General features: G+C 33.4%; 2 protein-coding genes across 2 annotated transcripts; both read left to right on the top strand.

Moving 5' to 3' along the window:
* The first annotated feature begins 8,210 nt into the window (after positions 1-8,210).
* LOC148285758 (N-acylneuraminate-9-phosphatase) lies at positions 8,211-23,631 on the top strand. The gene is made up of 5 exons (XM_088233280.1): positions 8,211-8,474; positions 13,516-13,690; positions 15,606-15,690; positions 17,353-17,575; positions 18,941-23,631. The coding sequence occupies exons 1-5, from the start codon at positions 8,367-8,369 to the stop codon at positions 19,175-19,177; spliced, it is 828 nt and encodes a 275-aa protein (XP_088089406.1). The 5' UTR covers positions 8,211-8,366; the 3' UTR covers positions 19,178-23,631.
* Neurochondrin (neurochondrin) lies at positions 8,468-11,205 on the top strand. Its single transcript, XM_088233179.1, has one exon. The coding sequence runs from the start codon at positions 8,886-8,888 to the stop codon at positions 11,094-11,096; it is 2,211 nt and encodes a 736-aa protein (XP_088089305.1). The 5' UTR covers positions 8,468-8,885; the 3' UTR covers positions 11,097-11,205.
* Positions 23,632-23,914: the final 283 nt, after the last annotated feature.

Below are 23,914 nucleotides of genomic sequence, written 5' to 3'. Positions count from 1 at the left end.
ACCTTATTAATACAAACCTGTACTTTCTTAAATTCTGTAAATAACGCATCCAAACTATATATTTTTTTACCATTCGTCGTTTGGACAAAGCTCCAAAATATGTCTTCGTTTGGTTTATGTATACCCACACTAACTACGTAATACATAGTAATGTTCCTTTTATATTAAAAAACAATGAGCGCAATGGAAAATAATAAATGTTTTTGAACTTAGTAGTATTCTTCTTATTGTCTTTTAATTTTACGATTAATTATTCAATACAAACTATCCAAAATATCAAAGAATCGATATTTTATATTGATACATAAAAAAACTAATATAATTGTCGTATTTGATAATGACGAAAAATATTTAAAAACAGATGCCTACCAAGCTACAGTCCATTGAAATATTTGGTAAACTTTTCGTAAATAACATTTTCAAATAATATATTCTAGTGGAACATTAATTTAAGTTTCTAAATCAAAATTCTTGATGGAAGGTCATTGTAATTTACTATAGAAATAAAAGACGAGTGATACTTTAATCCACAAATTTGGCATATCCAGTGACCGGTTTCATCGCTTGACATCGCGGACACTAAGAATAATATATATACAATACATACTTAAACTCATTAAAATAGCATTATCCGAAAAATTGCGTTAATGATCCTTAAGACAAAAATAATTCTGTTTAATTTACTTTCATATCATTTTAATTATTATTTATTTATGAATTCTCTATCCTTACCTCTGGTTTGTATAAATACTTTGAACTCCTTAATAAAAAGACCAGTCTCGAAGATGTCGCGAAAGCGATGAAACTGGTCACTGGATATTCCAAATTTGTGGATTAAAGTATCACTCGTCTTTTATTTCAATAATAAATATTCTAGTGGGCTTACTAACACAAACGAAATTTGTACGTTTACTTGGTTCACCGACAGGCACTAACACAATCATATAGCCTTATTAAACATGCGAGCGCCCTGTAGTGCGTTATTCACTTATTGTTTGTGTAAGCACGCACATTTAAATTATTTACATGAAAACATTTGCTACGCACACATAAGCAAAGTTTACTAAAGATTTGAACAGACTCTACTAGCTACTCAAAACCGAATGAATTCATCTTAATACAATTCAATTTTATGTTACATTTTGGCAATTAATGAATACAATACATTTTAAATATCACTGTTTTTCCTTTAGTTATATTTTTGATATTGTAATAAACATATGTAAATCAGAATCTTTACCTAAATTTTAATATTGGAACAGAAAAAATATTTAATTTTTATTGTGATTGTGGTGGTTTAGACACTAAAATACTACAAAAGAATTATATTTTGCCGAAATTGTAAAACAGAATATTTTATTAGAAATTATTCATAATCTACGTCGTTATTTTTCTTGTTTATCATGTTTCCTTTTTATGTTTCAAATTATGTGTACCCTTTGGGTAATGCACTACCCGCCCAATCTAGCTGGAATATAGATTATTATTATTATGAATCATCCCCTAAACCACCCGTTTCAATGTAATGCATTCTCTGAAATACACCGGATATGAAATAATATTGTAAGCAATTATTACTCCATAACATTTATCTACGTAGGTACTGTGTTTTAACACTTGGATAGTAATTTTGCATTATTTTCACGTGGTCTGAGCGTACATAGTAAATTTACAAACACGAATTCTCAGAATGAATGATGTAACGATGTAGGTAATAAATTGGAATTATAAATACATAATATATCTAATGCCAAATTTTGTACATGCGCTAAGAGCTAAATTTTATAAATTTTTAAGCATCATGGTTTCAGCCTTAAAGGAATGTTGTATATTACACAATTTGTGAAATTCTATTTAGAAAGTTATTTTATAATGAAATCGTTATTGTAAATTATTAATTAATGTAAATTTTATTTTCAAATGTTTTGTGTTTTAGGTATGATGTAAATAAACCGATATATTGCTGATGGGTACGGTTGTTTTTTTAATTATTTCTCCCTATTAATCATCTGTTTATTTCATATAATAAGGTACATATCCCTAAAAGATATACTAACCACACAAAGTTATTCAAAATGCACCAGAACATAATACGTGATGGTATACCGATCAAAATTATATGTCTTCCTGCAAAAGGCACCACTTGCTTAGTTTAGAAGATCGCCGTCTACTATTAGTCATGGGGGTCCTTCATGACATACTTAGGGGACGCCTTGATAGCCCGGCTCTTATGTCGGAGTTATCATTAAATGTCCCTGGCTACCGCACCCGTCACACGTCGAGCTCTCTATTTCATGTGACAGCAGTTCGTGCGAACTATGTCCCGAACTCTTCACTTATACGTTTAGCTCGGGAGTATAATTTGAACTTTCCCCTTATTGATCGCTTTGATTGTAACAAATTAACATTTAAATGCGCGTTTTAAAACACATATTTTTCTTTTATACTTAGTATTTTCTGCAATAAAATCTTATTTTATATCTAATTCTTTATATTTTATATGTTTTTGAGACTTGTGTAATAATATTAACACACATGTCCACCCTTATTCCATTATAACACTCACTCCCCCACTCACACACTTACACTCACCCTAACACACTAACATGTATTGTACGAGTATTTCATGTATTTCTGTAGATATGTCATTGGTTTTATTCTCTGTATATTTTATTTGTTATATTTTTTTACATGTATTACCGTTAATATCCCCAATAAATAAAAAAATTAAAAAACACACTCTATTGGACTTCTGTCCTGTGTTGATTTCGGTTATTTTACATTTTGTACAAAACATTGTACCTGTATAAAATCTCCTCACTAGCAAAGCCCTTCACTTAAAGAGCGAATGCCGAATTAAAACTAACGATGTTGTCACAGATTGGTTTAAGGTCACCACCAGAGTTCGTCAAGGTTGGTTATTGAACCATTCATTGAACCATTCATTTTTTATAATCGTTAACTTCATCCTAAGAAAGTCAATTCCACTAGATCGAAGCTGTCCGGAGATCGGATATTTACTCAGTGAAAACTAAATGCCGCCTATAGAAGCCCGTAGAGGACTACGGGTGCAAATCGTGGCACCTCACTAGGGCTCTAAATAGCAAAATGCTGAGTTTTGCGAAAATATGTCCAGAAGAATCTTGGGGGCGCGGCGGTTTGACTTTGTATTTTACTCGATGATTTGGGGGCCACGTGAACTGAAGTACTCTCTTATGATAGAATAAATCCAAAAGAAGTTTCTGAGATATCTCTACATGAGAGAGCGCGGGTATTATCCTCGGCTCTACCCGCCCGAGTTTCTTCAGGGTATGCTTGGCTACAACAGTTTAGAGACTAGAAGGAATGTGTATTTGACTACACATTTTTATCGATTGTTGCGCGGTACGATCGATAATTCTGAGATTATGATGAGCATTGGTTTGTATGTTCCTAGTAATTACCTAAGACAGCGACAGCATAGATTTCATATTCCCATAAACAGGACCAACCTGCCGATGGTTATGCCTGTTGGAAGGGCTACTGCTATGCTGAACAACATCACTCTAGATGTTGATCTATTCCATGTATCCGAAAGGGGTTTTCCGGAGCAGGATTTTCTTTCTGTTTTGACAAGAGTCTCTTTATGTATTGTTTGTTTTTTTTTAATATGCACGTCTTAAATTTTAGTTTGTAATGTATGTATTATTTTTAATGGATGAATTTAATTAAAATAATAAGGAATGAAGTAATAAGAGAACGGACATGGCAAACTCCTGTGACAACTCTCATCGAGCAGAGGCGATACGGTTGGCTTGGCCATATGCTGCGGATGCCTCCTGAGAGCCTTAACCACGCTTGCCTTCTTTACAAGGCATACGGTTCTCGGCGTCCTGGACGTCCGCTGCTGAATGTTCGTCGGCAGTTTATGTCAGAACTACGAGGCGCGAACCTGACTCAAGGGGATGCACAGGAGCTGGCAACCGACAGGGATGACTGGAGACTCTTTGTGAACACCATATGCTCCAACTAAGGAGGGGACGCGGAATAATGATGACTAACTAGGATATTAACCTTATTTCAAGCCAGTGGAGAAATACATATCACAATATTAAAAATAAATAACACAAACATGCAATGCAATTAAAGTAATACTCGGCTAGGGGAAACGATTATATTATAACAGGGACGTTGAAAGCCTCCTCCACTAACCCGGATCCGTTTTAGACTCTAGAGGTCTCGTGGCCTTTTTTCAGATCCGCACATTGCAAAAACAAACTTTAAGTTTTAATGAACGGATAATTATTGTTTAAAAATATTCTTTGTTTTTAAAAGATTCGTGTATTTAGAATTTACATTTACTGCTTTCAATGCTTAATGTAAAATCTGTAAAACAACTTTATGTAAAAGCTTTGTTACTATACGCACGTAAACATTATTCTTTACCCTCCGTTACAAATACAAGAGTTACTAGATACTCCACCCTGATGCTGCAAAAAAATAAAAAAATAAATACAACCTTCGGTCAAAGAGGATTGGCCTACTACTCGATTAAAGTGTACAATCTACTTCCATTATCCATAAGGACAATTAGTAAGTTCTCACAATATAAAATTGCTATAAAAAATGGATAGTGGAGGTGGGTTGCACACGGATCGATGAGTGGATCAAGCCAAATAGGTAAAATGTATGTACTGTTTATGAAATTTGTTCTATTGGTCTATATAAATTAGTTAAGTTTTTAATGGTTATTTTAGTTTTTTATTGTTTATTGTGTTAATGATAATTATGTTAATTGGATTAATTGCGTTTTTTTTATGTTATTTTTATTTTTTTATGTTAACTTTGTTAAATGGCTAATTTAAGGCATGTTTCACATTTTGTAAAATGTTTCCCTCAGTACGGGACACCCCAGTGAGGGAGCGGCCTCCGTGGTGTAGTGGCCAAGACGCTTGACTCACGCACGGAAGGTTCCGGGTTTGATTCCCGGTGAGGACACAAAAATTTTAAAAAAATATTTTTCTCAAGCCTGGGTGTTCTGTGATGTAATTCACCACTGTAATTGGGCCTCCTGGCCTGTTGTGATGCAAAGTAAAAAAAAAGAATACAAACAATGTAAAAGTATAAATAAATGCGACTGTTACTGTTAATATTTTTACCTTAGTCTATATAGTCAATTTGTCCATCTCCCTCAATATAATTTTCCTAATAAATTATGACGATGGCAACGTACCTACATAGGTAACAAAGAAAATAAATAATATATTCATTCATACCAACATCATAAACGTGAAAGTGTGTTTGTCTGTTTGTTAGTGTTTCCTTCATATCAAAACAGAGCGACCGATCGAGTTGATTTTTTGCATAGAGATGGCTGGAGAGCTGAAACGTGAAATATACTTTTCACCTCCAAAAAAAATACTCCCTCAGGAAAATCCTTAATGAAAAAATGAATTATTACGTGAATTAATATTAAAACACTATATATTGAGTAATTTCCAAAGAGTCAAAAATAGTCAAGGTAGAATTTTCTCGGCCCAACAGTACCTACAACCCCGTAAGTTTTCTTGCAAATGCTTTGGTATCCAAGATAATATTTGGAATATCTGTCAAAAGATGTCTCTATTCCTAAATTCCAATAAACCTATTTTCATCCGTTTTTGTTTGCTAATGTAAACTGCAATAATTTTGTCATGGGAGATATTTTTTTTCGAAAAATATCATTCGGCTTATTTTTTATTCGCACAGGTTACTAACTTAATTAATACAGTCCTCCGTTGTTTGATCAGTAATAGGGTATACCGGAGGCAATAGTGCCAATTCGACTTTGGCATTTTTCTACGTCGATGATATTAACATTATTTAAAAAAGTCACGAAGAGTTATGTGTCTATATAATTCTTATATTTTCGTTTTTCTATTTCTCATTAGATTTAAACTATAAACCTATAAACAGATAAAGGGAAATAGCTCGACTGACCTAGGTTGAACCTAGGGGTCAATTGTACCACCACAGGACTAGTATTTGGCCACGATAATGTTTTCAAACTTCACTATTTTTTACAAAGGAAACTGTTTACATTTTTCAGTCAAAAATCCCAACCAAAATTTCCCAACGTTTTCAAGATAATCCAAAGTTTACCGGCTCTACCAAAACTCGCACAATATTCATCAGTTGAAACGTTAATACAAAGTTTAATTATGTTAATGTAATAAAAGAACTAATTGTTTATAGCATAACATATTTTATTCTCAATAATACAGAAAAAAAACAACCCTAAAATTTATACTAGTTTAAAAGCCTACAATTGACCGTTGTGGTACAATTGCCCCCAGCAAATATTTCGACGGCTTTGTCATGACCTATCTATATTATTTTAAGAAAAAAGAAGACAAAAAATGAAAACTTTAATAAAACGTCGTATAATCACAAAGTGCATGATCCTATCGCGATCAGTGAGTGATCGACCATTATAAAACGATACGACTAAAATTCAGACTTCTGATCAATGAGTCTGCGGCACTAGTTACTGCACCACCACCCTGTTCTATGCAATATTTTTTCTACAATATTTGTGGGCCAGAATTTTCACTGACTGCATTGCACTCATCATTCACCAGGTTACATGAATTATTTGGTTTCAAACAAACCAAAATACAAATGAATGCATTCAATAATATTTGTGATGTACCCTTTAATTAAATAAGCATACTTAGGTCGGTTTTAAGGCATCTCGTAAAAAAAAACATTAAAATATGAAAGTATTTGCGAATTACACTCGAATATCTATTTTAAAAAGTAGTCAAGGTTAGTTCTACCACGAAGTCAATTGTACCGCTACGACTGTTACCGAATAAATTGGTATATCTGCCTCCCAGCGGTCATTTGAAATTAAAAGGCAAACATTTTGTTGTTCTCTATTCATAAATGCTTCAAAACCTACCATCACATAAACACAAATGTCTAAAGAAATAAATGTAATAGTTAACTTAAAAAAACAAAGCCCAGAAATCGCGAAATCCAAATAAGAATGCGATCTAAAAAAATTTCACCTTTTGACGCAAATTTCGGCGTTTCGCCTATTCATTCCCTCAGGCAACTGAAGAAACTGCTCAGACATGTCAGATGCGTCGTCTGACGTGTCATAAATGTATTTACTATAAATATAAATAGTTTGCAAGTAATTTCCATTGGTACTACTATACCCTGGTACAATTGCCCCTGGTCTACCTTACTTATTACTAGTTGTTAAAAATGAAAATTAGGGTAAAACATTATCTTTTTTTAATGAAAAAAGTAAAACTTTACAATACATTAACTTTTGATTTTTAATCATTGCCAATGATTAATGATTGCACTACTGGCCTTTAATATTTACATTTAAATGACCTTCAAGTGATTTGACTGAAATGTCACTTTATAAGCATTCAAATTTATTTTTAAAACGTAATATAAATAACATACACGTTTGAATTAAAGATTTTTTTTCTTTCCCAATGGCTGATTTTTTTTAATGAAAGCATTTACAAAATTTCGGCAAATTCATCATTTTAGGTAATATTTTTTTCCCCTTTGTGCTACAACTTCTACCACCATTTGCACCATTTGCACCATTCTCACTTAGAAGAAGGCAGAGAGGATGAAACGCCACATGCGTCCATACTTATTTAATTCAATATAAACGACTTCTAAAATCAAATCAAGCCCAATCGAATCGTCTCGATAGGTACGTTATTGGGTACAATTATTTTGGTATTAAAAATACTTCATACATCTAGTCTTCTAGGCCCCGATTACAATGGGAAGTTAAAAGAGTTATCTATATATACATATATATCTACAAAATGAGTATATTTGCATGAACATTTTAAGTATCTTCGGTAACCTATAACGTATAATTGAACATGTTTAGAAGAAAAAAATGTGTGCATTTTCATCTTTTTATTCAGAAAACTTAATTTTACTTTGTTGATAAATTTGTTATTATGTTTGTTTATGGGAAAATGAATTTAAAAAAGGGATAGACAAGATTTTTGAGCTTTTCTTTCTCCTTGACCTTTATCTATTTTTTGTTGTTGTTATCTCCATTTAAAAAAAATAACGCTTTAATTTATTTGAAATATCTATAAAATAAAACGTTTTATTTTTCTGGGCTGCCCTAGGAAGAGTACTATGTGTCGCTATGCTAGAGTTTTTATTTTTAGCTGTCAAAATCATACTGCGCCATAGACGGCACAATGACACGATATATTGATCAAACTATAGTTTTCATGGCTACGTGACATCACAGCGCGGCGGAGAATCGACTCGCTGTAAAACACATTGTACTGGTATCAGTTATATATTTTCACCGTAGATTTATCACGTATCAGGAAAAGTGTTAAAGAATGGCCGCTACGAACGGAAAAGATGACATATGTGTTGCTGCGATTTTATTTGACTTGGATAATACGTTGATCCAAACTCGAAAAGCTGACAGCAAAACTTGTAACAAGGTAAAGTTTAATGTAAATGTCGGGATTTGAAAACTACCCGCATAGTATATATATAAATAACAGTTGCCGAAGTGGAAAATTTACGAATTATCGAAACATCTTTACTTATTCTGATTTTAAAAACTGTTAACCTCATTTCCGCGTGTCACGGTTTTACGCCGACCGCTAGCATACGCAGTATTCCAGCGGCCGAACGAATGTTCTCGCGTCCGAGTAAAAATAGATCGTTTGTTAACATCGGAAACAGGAGCCCGTCTCCCGATTTAGACATTCTGGAAGAGCTGATGTTCCAAATATACACGTGATCGCGCGCGAGTATCGCGGAAGCGCTGCAGTTTGTCGTTTGGATTATCCGCGCCGAGTGTCGTGTCGTAGTCGGTAACTAGTCGAGGGTCGCCTTTGTTTATCACGATGGGTGACATCTCCGAACCGGTGAAGAAGTGCATCGCCATCTTGAAGGCCGCGAGTAGCGACACCGAGAAGTTCGCGGCCTTGTTTATGGTGACCAAACTAATCAAAGCCAAGGACTGCAACACCAACGCCAAGAAGGCCCTGTTCGAAGCTATCGGCTTCAAGTTTCTGAAGAAGCTGCTCCTGAGTAACGATGTTCCCGATGACTGCCCGCCCTCCGTGTACAAGTCGGTGGCCCTCTCCATTCTTACGTGCTTCTGTCAGGATCCCGAGATCGCCTCCCACCCCGAGATGGTGGCCAACATCCCCGTGTTCCTCGACATTGTTCAGTCCTCGGACGACGATGACCATGATGACAACCTGATGGTCGTTAACGAAGCCTACATGTGCCTGCAGTGTATCGCCTCTCAAGAGGCGGGAAGGAAAGCTCTCGTTGAGGGAGGAGCTGTTGCTAAAATGACCGAAATTTATTCCCACCAAAGTTTCCAAACTGACGAAGCTTTAAACCTCCTCGTCACGCTCGTCAGTAGCGGCGGCTCCGAAGCGTGGGGGGCGGATACTAAAATATTCAATTCTCTCGTCAATAAGATCGCTCTAGATTTTGAAACAGACCATTCGGATAGAAAGTTTGAACTTGCAGGAATTCTCAACTCTCTGCTATTCACCTGTAATCGCAAAGCTGTTTCCGAAACAGCATCGGATGAAATTTGGCCCTTGAGTGTTTACAAGGCGCTGAACGATATTCTTGGAAGTAGAATTGGAAAAAACCAACGCGATCCCGCACTGAAGCTAGCGTCCAATGTAGTGGATTTAATGGGAATCGAATGGACTTTAACCGATGATGAAAATCCCAAGAAATTTTTCCTTCTTTTGGTTCAGCTCTGTGCAATCGAAGTCCGAATGCAACTCGATGACAAAAGTTTCAAGCAAGCTTACGCTAATGCCGAGCTTGTCACCGCTTGTTTTGTGGTTCTGGAGCTCGCTGTTAATTACATGGCTAACGATCAAATTGATTTGGAACAAAAGGAAAAACAAACCGTTTACACGGGCCTTAAAGGGGCATTTACGGCCGTTGTTTCAGTACTCACTAAAGTCTCCAATGATAAAGGAAGAGATAAGCTTCCTGATGCTGAGAAGGTGTATATCTGTGCTATGGTGAGAGTGCTGGTTGCGTGGTTAGCGCAGGAGACTACAGCCATGCGTACACAGGTGTACGCTCTGCTCCCGTACATGCTTTCACTGGCCAATGACACATTTTACGCTAACAGGAACAAGAAGCTGGCTGAGAAGAGACAAGGTGACTCCTCTATGGAGACTGAAACCTCGGTGTTAGGCCAAGTGGATATTCTTCGTATTATGCTACCGTCAATTTGCCATTTAGTGGTGGAAGATAAGGCTAGAGATATTATTATGAGCTCTAAACAAGATGAAGTTCTTTTTGAATGTATGACATTCCATTGGTCTATCGTTCATTACAAGAAGCCCCTTGTACCGAAGTCGGAACGCTTGAAGGTCAAAACGCAACCTGAACCTGAAATGGACCCTCAACTTCTGGAGCAAATGAAAGATTCCAGAACAGCTATGGTGAGCCTTTGCAATATTTTCATGAACTTGACAGTTTTAGAAGCCAAGGTCGTTGACGACAGTATTTTGTTCAATTCTCTTATGAGCTTTATTTTCAACAACTTGCCAGAACTAAAGAATTCCCCGGAAAATCTAGTTCTCTACGGTCACATGGCAATTCTCGGTCTTTTATTACTGAAACAGCAATCTAAGAAAGTAAAAAAGAATGACTTTTCTATTTGTCGGTATATTCAGTCAACCATCCGCTTTTTATGGGATGCATACACCGTAGATGAGTCTAACGACCCTACAGCTATGGTTGTTTCCATGACATACAAAGAATGTTGGTCGGAAATAATGGAATTATGGTTCTTGGGAATGCAAACAATGAGCGCCATCCTCGCCCTGGTACCGTGGATATCGGAGTTTGCCATTGAGAGTGGATGGGCAGAAGGAATTTTAGAAATGCTCAAAAAAATTAAAATTGGTACCCTTCCTCCAAACGTGAAATCAGCCTTTGAGGACTTTCTCTGTCACCTGGTGGAGGCCAACTCCGAAGTTATTAAAGTGCTCAAAAAGGCGGATGCCCTCCGAGTATGCCGTAATCACAGATTTATGGAGTTAGGCAAGAAGCTTTTTGGCGATTAGTTATCTCATTTTAGATAGTGTTAATATTACAAATACCTTTACATTTTTATATTCTGTAATTTTTTATACTTTACCAATGATTTTATTAAATACCTTAATTTAATCTTAACGATGTTTATCATTTACTTGGTTACCTTTCCTATGAATATGTTTCCCTCCTCGCGAAAGTGTGTAAGAACTCCCCCATTGATATGTGGGAACAGGTGGTACGTGGGTTGCCGCTTAATATTTATTTTGGACATATCTGTGGGTGGGTTTTTCAAAGCTCAGTCAAGTTGAATGTGTGACTATTATTTTCATATTGTTAAAATTTGCAAATATTTTCCACATTTTTCTTATTCTGGTTTTGCCATCACATTTTGTTTACCAGTCACATTTAATACACTGCAACTTGTAAATTAAAACATCAGCAGATCTCACTATCAGCATGTCTTGTGGCTTTGTTTTCACCTGGATGGTTCCGCTCCGTAGGTATGTAAACACTTTATACTTCATACTATATGTAATCTCACCTGAAATCACCTTTACAGAGTTGGATTGACAATGGAATGCTATAGAAGCTCCTAACTTTGCCAAGTAATAAATAGATTGGAGTATGTGACTAATCTGTGTAACGCCATGAGGTAATGACCATTGTTGCTACTAAACTTTATATTTGCAACATAATATTGCCTTCTCCGATACAACTAATCCTCATGTCATCCTTGCTGCCCATTTTAAACAGATTATAATTTAAAGTTTCTTTCCAGTTATTACTCTTAAAGAATTTTAATTTCCGTGTGTAATTAAACATTTTTATCGTTAATATATTATTGTATTTACTTCAGTCGCCTATTTAAAACACCTTCAGTAATTTTGGCTGCTTAAATTAATTATGGTGTATTAAAATATTGAATCTTTCCTCTATTGAAGCCAAAAATGCTGAGTATTAGTTGATCCTTATCCATGACTTTTTAAAACTTGGCTCATTAGTTTTCTAAATCTAATCTTATTTTTTTGTATTTATTTATTCTTTTTGATTCATTATATAAATCTTTAACAAATATATGATAATTTTGCTGCTGGACATGTATCCGTATCTTAATGCATCGTATAATTGCGTCATTACATGACTGTAATAATCACAGAATTGATTATTATTGAATTCAAAATTAAATACTCCACTTGAGACTTCATACAGTAATTTTCTATATAGCAGTGACCTATGGAAAATCACACTTCTGTATAATTATCTACTAAAACAACCAATTATCTTAATGGAAAAAGCATAACTGGTTCCGATTGTAATTATTGTTGTTTAGAATTTACTACGTAACCTAGAAATTTAGTAGATTAATTTTATGTGTTTACAGCGGAAATCATTTAAGATGAAGTCATGAGATTTACATGAGTACGAAAACATGTTTTCTTCATAAATAACAATTTAAACAAGAAACCTCATGAACATTTTTTGTATCGTAATACGTATGTATAATTATTCAATGTAAAGTTTCCACTAATGAAACTCTTAGCATAACTTATTAACACTTTCAATTACTCCAATCAGATTTTATTTAATGCAAATTGTTTGTGTCAATTTACCAAGTATATACCTTTAACTTTTCACTGTATTGCGCTTAGGTATCTTTGTTCTGAACTTTGATGTTTTTATATATGAATTGTTTAATTTTCCTCGTATTAAATGATTTCCTCTCTATTATGAAATGTGTGTATCGATTAAGAACATGTGTAAAATAAGCATTTTATAAGAGTAGCACATTGTTATACTACTTCACTGCGATACAATGTATAGCAATACCCTTTGTAATAGAATGTACATGATACATATCTGGTCAAACTTGTTCTTGTACGGAAATATATTAAACGATTTCCTATTGATGTAAATTTATTCAAAGTCTTAAGGAAACAATTTCTTTGATTTCCTTTTATGTAACAACCTTGTGCTACTCACCGAGGGCTCATCAAACTATTTTTTTTAAAAGCCATAACATTGTAAAAAAAAGACGTATATTGTTTTATAAAATTATATTTTTAACTCTCATTAACATGTCAACACGCTTTATCAGTGACGTTTAATGTTTATATAATATTCCGTTCTTAATGGGTTATCTCTCCTTGACATTTAGAGACGTAATACTATGATAGGCATTTCTAATCTATAATATTATGTAAATATATTATAATAGCCAATATTAAAAATGTTAATTGATTTGGCCAATATTGACATGTTGTTTTTGTTTGTTTATTTGATAAGCGTCCTATATATCTTATTCAATATTGGAAGAATTTAGTTAAATATGTTTTTAAAGTAAGAAGCACCAAATCATAAAGTGTAAGAATTTTTAAAAAAATACAGGGGAATAATTTCTGATGTAAGCCCGTACTGATTTCCATCTGTTTGTTTATAAAACTTGGATAGCTGAATGGAATATTGACGGAAGAATACGGAGTACCTCACGATGAAGCCATCAGAGCGACGTCCACCTTCCTACGAGCCTTTCGCAGATGTCCGGACAATCCTGAATATGACTTGGATACATGGCGCATACACTTGTGGAGTCAAGCGCTGGAGGAGGAATTCTCTCACCTTGCAAGTTAGTTAACAATAAAAAATATTCATTAGCAAACTTGTGCAACATTCGCCTGTTAATGTATAGATATTACGGTACAGATAGCCACCAAATGAAATAACTCTCGTTTTATGAATTCTTAGCAATGTTATTAGTATATTAATTTTAAGCGAGCAGCTTAAAGCTGATATGCTTAAATCTATTTTAACGAAAGTTATTTGTTGGCGCACTTTAACTTTTCCGAAATGAATCTACACATTGAGATCAGCTCCTGTGGCCGCTTATCCCAAACATCAACAACCCTATTGCTCAGGAAATGCTTCCGTGGATTTAAATTGAATCTCGTTTTCTCCAGCCTGAGACTGTGGCCTCAAAGGCGAAAATCTTGTTTAAGCTTGAACATGGGATCCAAATTTGGGCAGCTATGGTGACTTTTGAGTATCTTGTATGTCTCTATCAGGTCACCCCTTTCTCGCTGTCCCTACAGCGTTGTGAGACCGAGAGTTTTTAGTCTCCTCGTATGGAAGCCGTTTTAGGCTCGGCGAAAACTTTTTAGCTCATCTTTGGACTCTTTCCAACAACCTAATGTCCTTAACTATAAGTTTGGGGTTTTTTGAGCCGATGTGAAGAGATGTAGATTTGTTAACTTTGAGTGTGAAAAGCCATTTCTTGGTCCATTCATGAATACTGTCCAGGTCTTGCTGTAGTTAAGTTGAGTGAGTAAGTGAGTTAGCATATAACTTTGTATTATCTGCAAATATGTATTTTGAAATAATTGACTAATTGAAATATTTACCTAAATCTTTCAATTTTCAACTTAATAGTAGTAAATAACTGAGCTAAAGAATAGAAAACAAACTGTGATAGAGCAGAAAGTGAACCTCGGACCTCTAATTAAGAGTCCGCGGGAATATAACCCAATTCAGTTTTTTTTTTTTTTTACCATTTTAGTTTTTTAGACATTTTACAACACAACATAAAAGCTCATTTCGTCGGGATCGTAGAACAACGGATGTGTGAAAAATGCGACATTGACTTTCTTTTATATTTGATATCGAAAGAGTTATATAAAGGCTTTTTTTCCGGGTTTGATTTTTTTTTTACATATAACTCAAGTATCTTCTTAGTTTTTTTTGGCTTTTTTTTACCCCTAACTGGGGTGTTCTAGCCAGTGTCAAGTTTAAGATTGACTTATTTAAATATTTACACATATGTTAGTACTATACATACAAGATAGTGTGTTAGTATTTAATATTACATACACTTAATATTATATATAACTTATTTACAATATTCCGTTTATAACTACACATTTACATAAAATTTTAAATATCTGTTTATTGGGTGGGGACAAGAGAGTTAAAATATTAGTAGGGAATGGGACGCTGATTTTGGAGAGGTCAGATAGGAACTCAGGATAACAATCATTCATGGGGCATCCAAAGAAAGCATGATTCAGATCTTCCTCTTCAAGCTGACATTCGCACATGGCAGAGTCCCGGACATGGATTCTAAACAAATGAGAACTATTACAACAATGTCCAATGCGCATTCTGCACATAGAAGATGTCTCGAATTTGTTCAGAATCACTTTGGAGAACCAAGGCTTTTCATTTTTATATTTGATTTCAATTGGAAAAGGTGTCTTCCCTTGGCTTGGGAGGAGGCTACCCAATATTCTTGCCATGTGTGTAACTCAAGTATCAAATGGTATACTTTAGTACTTGTCAAGTTGTGACATAAAGTGTCATCATTTTCAATGTTACTTACTTTTGCTGAAATAATGCTTTAACAAATCAATAAATCAATGCTTTTTTCTTATTTCCGTTTATTTAATTGCATACCTGCACCCTCTATTCTTATAATACATCAACAAAGGTCTCGATCGTGTAGAAGTGCAGTGGCAATGACTATTTATAACTGAGAAATCTATTTCCAGGTGACATCTACTTGCAGTGGCTAGAACTAAGATATCACTACCTCGCCATCAGCCCTGAAATTTTGAATCTCCTTTTATCTTTGAGGTAACAATTGGCTCACCCTCTTTAGAGTAGGCTTTTTCTAAAATAAAATAATTCAAAGTTTCCTACCTTGAATGGAAGCAAAGTGTGAAATTGGAATGGATTAAAGTAGGATAAATGCTGTCGAAATACGTCTCTTGGGCGAATGTGTGGTAAAACTATATACGATAGGTGTATTGTTATTATTATTATGGATATCTTATATAGCTCCATTTTCGTAATATAATACCTCAATGGCGCTTTACATAGTGACTATATAGATAAATAAATTGAATTAAAGCTTTTAAATTTGTAATTTAATTTTAAAAATTTAAAAACAATTTGTTTTGTTATCACATGCTACGAATTTATTCAAATAATTTAGAGAACATGTGGATTTTAAGTTTTTTCCGAAACATCACTTCACTCTCACAGTCTCGCACCTCTGCTGGGAGAGCATTCCATGCCATAGGGCCTGCGACCGCAAATGCACGTCCACTAAATTTAGTGCGCTGTTTGCGTAGAGGTACAAATGTCAAGATCCATCCATAAGAGGCTGAGATAAACATTATGGACAAAATAAAAAAAGGAGTTCTGTGTTGGTTTGGACATGTAGAGTGAATGGACGGCAAAAGAACGACTAAAAAGATTTGCGATGCGAATATTGATGGACGCAGAAAACGAGGAAGCCTGAGAAAGACATGGCATGACCGAGTACAAGAAATACTTGAAGACGGACTTGTCGAAAGTCGTAATAATCTACGTGCGTACATGAGAAGATGCATGAATGTTGAGGAAGCGAGCTATGTATGGAGAGACAGAATGATTTCATTTTTCAGAATTTTTACCTCTTTAGCCATCGAGTAATAAAACAGTCATTCAGGGTTCTGGTTCTATTTTAAACACAGAACTGAGGTCCTAGGTTCGATTCCGGCCGAATGGACATGAAATATTAGTTGTAAATGCTGTTTTACACCGCTGTATTTAACTGTTCCTGGACTGGCACCTGTAACATACCGACCGATTACCCAAAATAATCCATACACACTGCCATTAAAGTGCTAATGCAATGCCCTATGCACCACTGGGTGTGGACAGGAGTATGATTGTGATGTTAAGTAAAAGCGGACTGTATTATGTGTAAGGAATATAATTTAGCTTTGCGGTGGATATATTTGAGGAGAGGAAAGAAGCAGATATTGATGCTCCATATTCTCCAGATGGTACACTGCTGGCTGATTATGATAAGCTATTGCGTTTATTGGTATTTTCCAAATTTTTCTCTTGATGTAAAGGTATTATGAGGATGGATCAAGGAAAGGTTAGGAATGAAAGGTAATTGGCCAGAAATAGTATAAAAAATTATATTTTGTGCTAAAATTTGTATTTTTATTTATATATTCCCTATCCGCACCTAATGGTTCATAGGGCACTGCATCGGTACACCAATCGCAGAGTATCTTGATCATTTCTGTAACATGAAGGTAAGAAGGCGCCAGTCCAGGGACTCTGAAATATTCTAGTGTAAAAACAACTTTTTAAATCAATATTTCATATCAACCATGTCGGGAATCGAACCCGAGACCTCTTGCATGGTAGGCAGACGCGCTGACCACTACACCACAAGGGCGACTAAACAACAATCATGAAAGAAATATATTAAATTGATTTTGTTTTATTTTAAAGAAATCATTATCTGCTGGCCCTGATCACAAATGGACCTTCGCGCGCCCAATGGGAGAAAGTAGAAAGGCTGCAGCTAAAGTGCCTGTTTGATTGTATCCTCGTGTCGGGGGACCTCCCGTGGGAGAAGCCGGACCAGAAGATCTTCCAGGAGGCGTGCCAGTTCCTGGGCGTGGAGCCTCGCCACTGCATCATGGTCGGAGACAAACTGGAGACCGATATTCAGGTTGGATATCGCACCTATTATGGGAGACTAGAATATATAAAGTAATGACCATGAAAAAACTAATTGTCCACCAAACCCCATTACCGAGAATCTAATGCACATACAATGACCTAGCCTAGTGATTAAAATTTAAAAATGTATGTTTTAACCATGAAAAGATTTATTCTTTACATTTATAATTTTTTAAACATGGAATTTTATTTTATTTTGTCAAAGTATTAATTCTATAATGCCACTTCTTAATATCAAATGACTGTTGGACTGTTATTTACTTTGGCAAATGATAAATAATGCGTGCATTTGTTTTTCTTATACCACTAAAAAAAAATGTATTTGACCAGTTTTAATGATTTTGAAAGTCTGGCTGACCGCATAACCTAAGATGACCATTTTGCAGAAAACAACCAGCCCTAGTAAAACTCTCATGTATGTTGTGTCATTATGTATTGAACATTTTATTTAAATTAAGATACTCAATTGTTAAAAATCACTTAAATAATTTGTTAGAATAACTTTAAAAATGATTAAATTAAAATTGAATTCATTAATAATTAAAGTATTAAAGGAATTTTGGTGATTTTTTTAAAGTCTGGCTGACCACAAAATCTAAAATATGTATTTTGCAGAAAACAGCCAGATCTAATATTGAGTAATAGCTCATTAAAATTTCTGTGGTGACATTATGTATTTCTGTGGTGACATGTTTTATTGTTACAAATATTTTTCAATCAACGAATTTATAAAATTCAAATACTTATGCATTTATCGAATTTATAAAATTAAAATACTAATGTATTTATCCACCTTAATTTATTTAAGAGAACTAGATTTCTGGAGGCATTAATCTTCCCATTAGCATCTATACTGTAAAAAAAATCTAGTGCTGTAGGGGTTTTCTGCAAATTGAGAAATGTCGGTTTTGTGATCAAAACTGTTTTCAGAAGGTGATTATTATATAGGTCTGGCTGTTTATAGCAGAACATAGAATTGACCTTACTGCACCAGATAACACCAATATTTCATTTTTCCAAAAGTGTGGACTGGCTGCTTTCTACATAACTATGTTCAAATACATATTTTTATTTGAAATATCTTGAATCTTCACAATATTTTGTGAAATCAACAAATTTGCCATTTCAAGACCGGTGCATGAAAACAGTATGTATTATCAAACAAACAAACCATCACGCCGTTTAGACATAGAGGATAGACCAATCTGCTTTTGCATAGAGATGTTTTGTCTACATTCAACACCTTTAAGTATTGGTTAGATTTAGTCATGCCTCTTCTGTCCCGTTGATCACAGTTATTGTTAATAATCTACCAACAAGTACAATGCTCTCATTTTATAATTTAATCCATTAGGGTGGCATTGAAGCGGAACTGGGAGGAACTGTGTGGGTACCGCTTAAATCTGACGAAACCGAATCTCCAGCTGTGACTCCAAACTACATAATCGACAGCGTCATGCATCTGCCTGATATTCTCTCCGGGACCAGTATTAAGAGTGAAGGGCTGACTTACCACAAGCCAGAAGGGGTAGAAAACTGCAGCAACAAGAACGATTTCCTCTCCGGAGTGGACAACGCCACATCCAGCTGATGCCAACTCCGGTGTTATACCATTCTCGCCAACCTTTTTTACATTGGCGCTGTTACGTAGTAATTTAGTTGTGTCTTCTGACATAAAGGGTAGCTTCATCGTTGCGATAAATGAGCTTCAGGCTTCTAGTTGGTTGAGGGCGTATTGTATTACAACTACTTTGGTAGTGCTACGGGTTTAGAACGAGGAATAGTGTAAACATATTCTCATACACTCGCTATAAGAACAAACATCTTGCGCAGATATTGTAAGCTAATTTCACTAACTGTTATTACGGTGAATGATAAACTTAGAGCATAAATACATTATTATATTTTTAATGGTACGTTAGTATTCAAAGTGTGAACATTATTTTTTTACAGAATTTAATCATTTGTATCCTACATTGCCCTGCCCTGTTATTACACGCTGATACTTTGGTAGTGGTCAGTACTATAAGTGTTATAATTTTAGTTACATTACAAACAGATTCTATATGGTTATTGTAACGAGATGTGGATAAGTTAACCATTCTTTATATATTTTTGTACATATTTATTGTTATATACATTGTGAAGTTAGCCTCGACGGGCGGTACTGGAATACGTGACTGACTAGATACGATAAGTCGTACAATTATTTTTAAGCTTGTTCTTGAATCTGAATCTTTATTCACCTATTTGGTGCTTAGAGTGAGCGCTAATGCAGTTGTGTTTTTATTTTTACTGACCACGTTAAGAATAATGCCAGATTTTTCAATTATTTTATTTGAAATATCGATGTAAGCTTTTGCATTGTAATTTTCTTTAAAAATATTTAAAAGTTTTAACTTATTTTTACATAACTCTATAAAATCTAATCAAAAGAATCTCAATACTAAAAAAACATACCTACTAGTATTTAATAATATTTTATAAAAAGTCACAAAATGTTAAGTCTCAAATTTTTTTGGTTAATTTAACCATTCTCTAAATGTATAGTATCAAAACTATTTTTATAAACAATGTTTTTATCGAGAAATTAATGCTTGGAGTTCTTTTTAACGTTCTTATAGTGAACTTAATATTTCAGCATAATATAAAAATGTATTTGCGTATATAACTACTCCCTATTTTTTTAATTACCAGAAACATGGGTTAGTTAAAATGGTAAATTTTGTACAAAAGAAAACTTTTCATGTAAATTTACTTTCATTTAAAAATAAAAACAAAGTAGATATATATGTATATTCAAGTTGTTACCAGTCATTAATTGATTTTTTATTACTAGCTTGCAAGTTTATGTGTGATAAACAAAAATTCTAATGAATAAAAAAAAATACAAAAAAGAAAAAGATCTCTGTATTCTTGGAAAAATCATCCAGAATTTATACCAGAAATTATATTTTAAGTATTTTCAATATTATTGTTGTTAGAGCAGCTAACCTCGGGCCTTGTATTATTTCATAAACCTTTTGATTGATAGAAAGTATTATAAAATCAGGATAACCTCAGTGAAATGCAACTTAATTTTCATAATAATTTCATACGAGTAATATTTTGGTATTTATATACATACATAAAGTATATTTTTGTAGAAATGGGTTGTGATAAACCATATATTTATTCAACTATACTAAACGAAAAAATTGTAAACAAAACTGATTCGAGAGTCCTCACTAGGATAACCTGTTCAGAGGAGGACTGTAGAGTAAAAAATGTTTTTTCTTCTTAATCATTGTAGACTTGGACATGCTATTTATCGTTATTGCAACTTTATTTTAATTTTTAATATCTTTTTGAACAAAATACAAATACTTGTACGATTTTTTTGCCACTAAACTATTTTGTATGTTGTATTTTTACATATAATACGATATTTTCACAAATCAGGAATAACATTGAAATATATTAAATATTTAGAGTGGATTTTTACAATTGTAATTCTAACTGCCACTGTCCAAAAAATAAATTTTCATTCTTAACTTTCGAGATTAAAAATGAGTTCGTATTTGATGTCACCGGTTATCCCTGCCAAGTGCGTTTCTAACAAACATTGCGTACAAGTATAGCGCGGTAACTTAATATGTGACGTTTGTCCCGTGGGGCATGAATGTCTTGTTTACAGATAATTTAAAATATGCGTATTTCAAACCATTGTAGAAAATTTATCTGACGTAGCACGGAAAAAATTATAGTGCAGTTAGTATTGTAATTTTCTACTTATTTAAAAATAAAAATTATGAGAAAATACGCTATTTTGTATTTGCTTCATGGAATATTGTGTTTTTTTATCTCATTCCATTGAATATTGTTTAATTTTTATATTTTTCGTGTAATTCCAAAATGTTTTTACCATATTCTAACATTTAGTCAACATTCCAGTGTTACTAATGTTATTGAATATTTGCTGAATTCGAAAACACCCGGTTTAATTTCTCCCAAGTAAGATAAAATTGCATAAAATTCAATTTTGACAAGTATTTTTTAAACATTCTAATTGTGTCTTACATTTGTTTTATCTAAATCAATCCTTCCAATGTTCCACTTACAAAGACTAACTTACTAATCTGATGCGGTGATCATTTAATAAATTGGTTATTGAAGCCCACCAAAATAATATAATTTTAGTCATATACCAAAAATTTTATTTGTTAATAAATTTTATTTTGTTTAGTTTGACATTGTCTTTAGACCACTGCGAAAGATTTCAGTTGTTTTAATATGATTGCTTATTCTTTATAAATAGCAAGCAATAACTACACGCAGGGTATCCCAAACTCAACGTATTCCCTTCGTGAGCTGATACGGCGACGATTCATGACGACCAGAAAATGTTCATGAAAAAATCGTTAGTTTTCAAGATACATATTTGCACTTTTATTAAAATATATGCCTTAGATCAGTTTCTTAAGTACCACAACTACAAATTTCTATATTCTAGGATTCTAATTTATGCTACGCAATCCTGAATAACCCTGCTGTTGATTACAGTCCAAAACAATACTTAAAGTGCTGTACCTCTATGGGAAAAAAAACCTTAATGTCCGGATTCATGAGTTAAAATTTAATTATGCCCACGTAGAAGGATTTGTTTTTTTGGAGTAATTCAACTTAGGCAAAGCTCAGTTAAATCATTTTTTTAAATTTTTTAATTCAATGATTGTCAATAGTACCTTATTGCTATATATACCATTTTACGTTTGAATAAAATGTTTTTTTGTTTTTTCATTTGTATGGTATATGGCCTTCGACACAATGAGGAAGTTCAGTGGTTTTTTATTTGTTAATAGACTATTAAACTAAGCCAAAAAATATATTTTTTAATTTAAACGCTACGATTTTTTAAAGTTTTGTATTTCTGAAATTACTCCGTGTGTACGTCTCAAGTTCTCTTCCGCTTCTTCTCGTTCAGTTCTGCCGATTGGTCCGATGACAGTAAGTAAACTGGAAATCTTCCATAACTCTCACAATCATTGATCGATTTATATGAACTAGTGACGTCGTTCAATGTAGTTCGGTTTTATTTAAATATTTTACAAAATTGGACAAAATAAACATTTTCAAATAATTTTGCCGTTTAATTTAATGCTCTAATTTTTACCTTACGTAAGAAAACGTTTTTTGTGTCCAATTTCCCCAGGGCTCAAATTCCTCATTCAATTGTTTATCAGCTAACTTTAACTGTTCGTACTGCAAAAAAAATATATCAAGCTAACCTGGCAATTAAAAAAAAATCGCTCATTTACTGTAGTCTACTTTTTAAAAATAAGATTGCATTAAAGAATTGCTGTTTAACTGCAAAATATGGTCATTTTGTAATTGTTTCTTAATTGGGATTTGGAATGTTGTTGACACTTGTTAATAATTCTTTGATATCTCGGAAACTAAGGATTTGACTGAGGTTATACGTACATATTCTGGTTGGGAACTGACATATCAGCCCTTGAAAGAAAAATATGTTGAGTTTTGGGATACCCTGTATCTGTATTTTCTTACCATCAATATGATAATTCATTTTCAAAGAAAATACCTATTAATCAAAGTTCTTGGTTTAGTTTTACTTATTTCTTTATTGACCGATGGGCGCTTTTGGCTAAATAAACATCTTACAAGACTAGTAACTAAACCGAGAGGTTTCCTAGATTCTATGTATCAATATTAACTATGGAGTTTTATCACGAAATGTATGTATGTAATAAAAAAAATAAAACATCAATACTGTAAATACAATTATTGCTATTTGTTTTATCATCCATTTTATGATTGTGTTGTTTATTTTAATTTTGTATAGAATCACATTTTTGTATAAAATTACAAAATCCCCCTTCAATCTCAGCTTTGCTGTAAAATATGTTACACTACTAAGACTTAGTAAAAGCTTGCCAATTTGTTGTAAAATTATAAAATGTTAAGAATTGTACACAAAACTGAATACCGTATGTTTATTTTTAAATGTTAAAAGAAAGCCATAATTAAATATTTATTTTCAAACAATTTGTTTTTTTAATTATTTATTTATTTAACAATTGTAGTCTGCATTAGAGGTGGACATTTAGTTTTTTTAATAAAAATAGCAATAACAGTTACCGTTTCACAAATTAAGCTGTTTCTTTAAGACGTTAAAAAAATAACAGTTTAGTGCGGTTGGTTAACTTCCCCTTTGTGATCAATTTGTTTTACTTTAATTTGTACTAAAAGAGCAATTTATTTATTTATTCTTAAACAATTTTTGTAATGATAGATAAAAATAATTTTCAAAATCTAAATATTGTTTTTT

Source organism: Micrasema longulum, unplaced genomic scaffold (assembly GCF_059751315.1).
Source record: "Micrasema longulum isolate JH-2025_06_02 unplaced genomic scaffold, ASM5975131v1 h1tg000008l, whole genome shotgun sequence".
Classification (NCBI taxonomy): Eukaryota; Metazoa; Arthropoda; class Insecta; order Trichoptera; family Brachycentridae; genus Micrasema; species Micrasema longulum.
Note: the sequence above shows the minus strand (reverse complement) of the source record. Positions and strands in the feature narration are given on the sequence as shown.

What these genes read in the sequence shown, in the direction of transcription:
- Neurochondrin (XM_088233179.1), top strand. Translation starts at nt 8,886, where the DNA reads ATGGGTGACATCTCCGAACCGGTGAAGAAGTGCATCGCCATCTTGAAG.
- LOC148285758 (XM_088233280.1), top strand. Translation starts at nt 8,367, where the DNA reads ATGGCCGCTACGAACGGAAAAGATGACATATGTGTTGCTGCGATTTTA. An exon ending in ACAGCAAAACTTGTAACAAG is followed by an intron (nt 8,475 to 13,515) that starts GTAAAGTTTAAT and finishes AAACTTGGATAG; the next exon opens with CTGAATGGAATATTGACGGA. An exon ending in AATCTCCTTTTATCTTTGAG is followed by an intron (nt 15,691 to 17,352) that starts GTAACAATTGGC and finishes TTTATTTTAAAG; the next exon opens with AAATCATTATCTGCTGGCCC.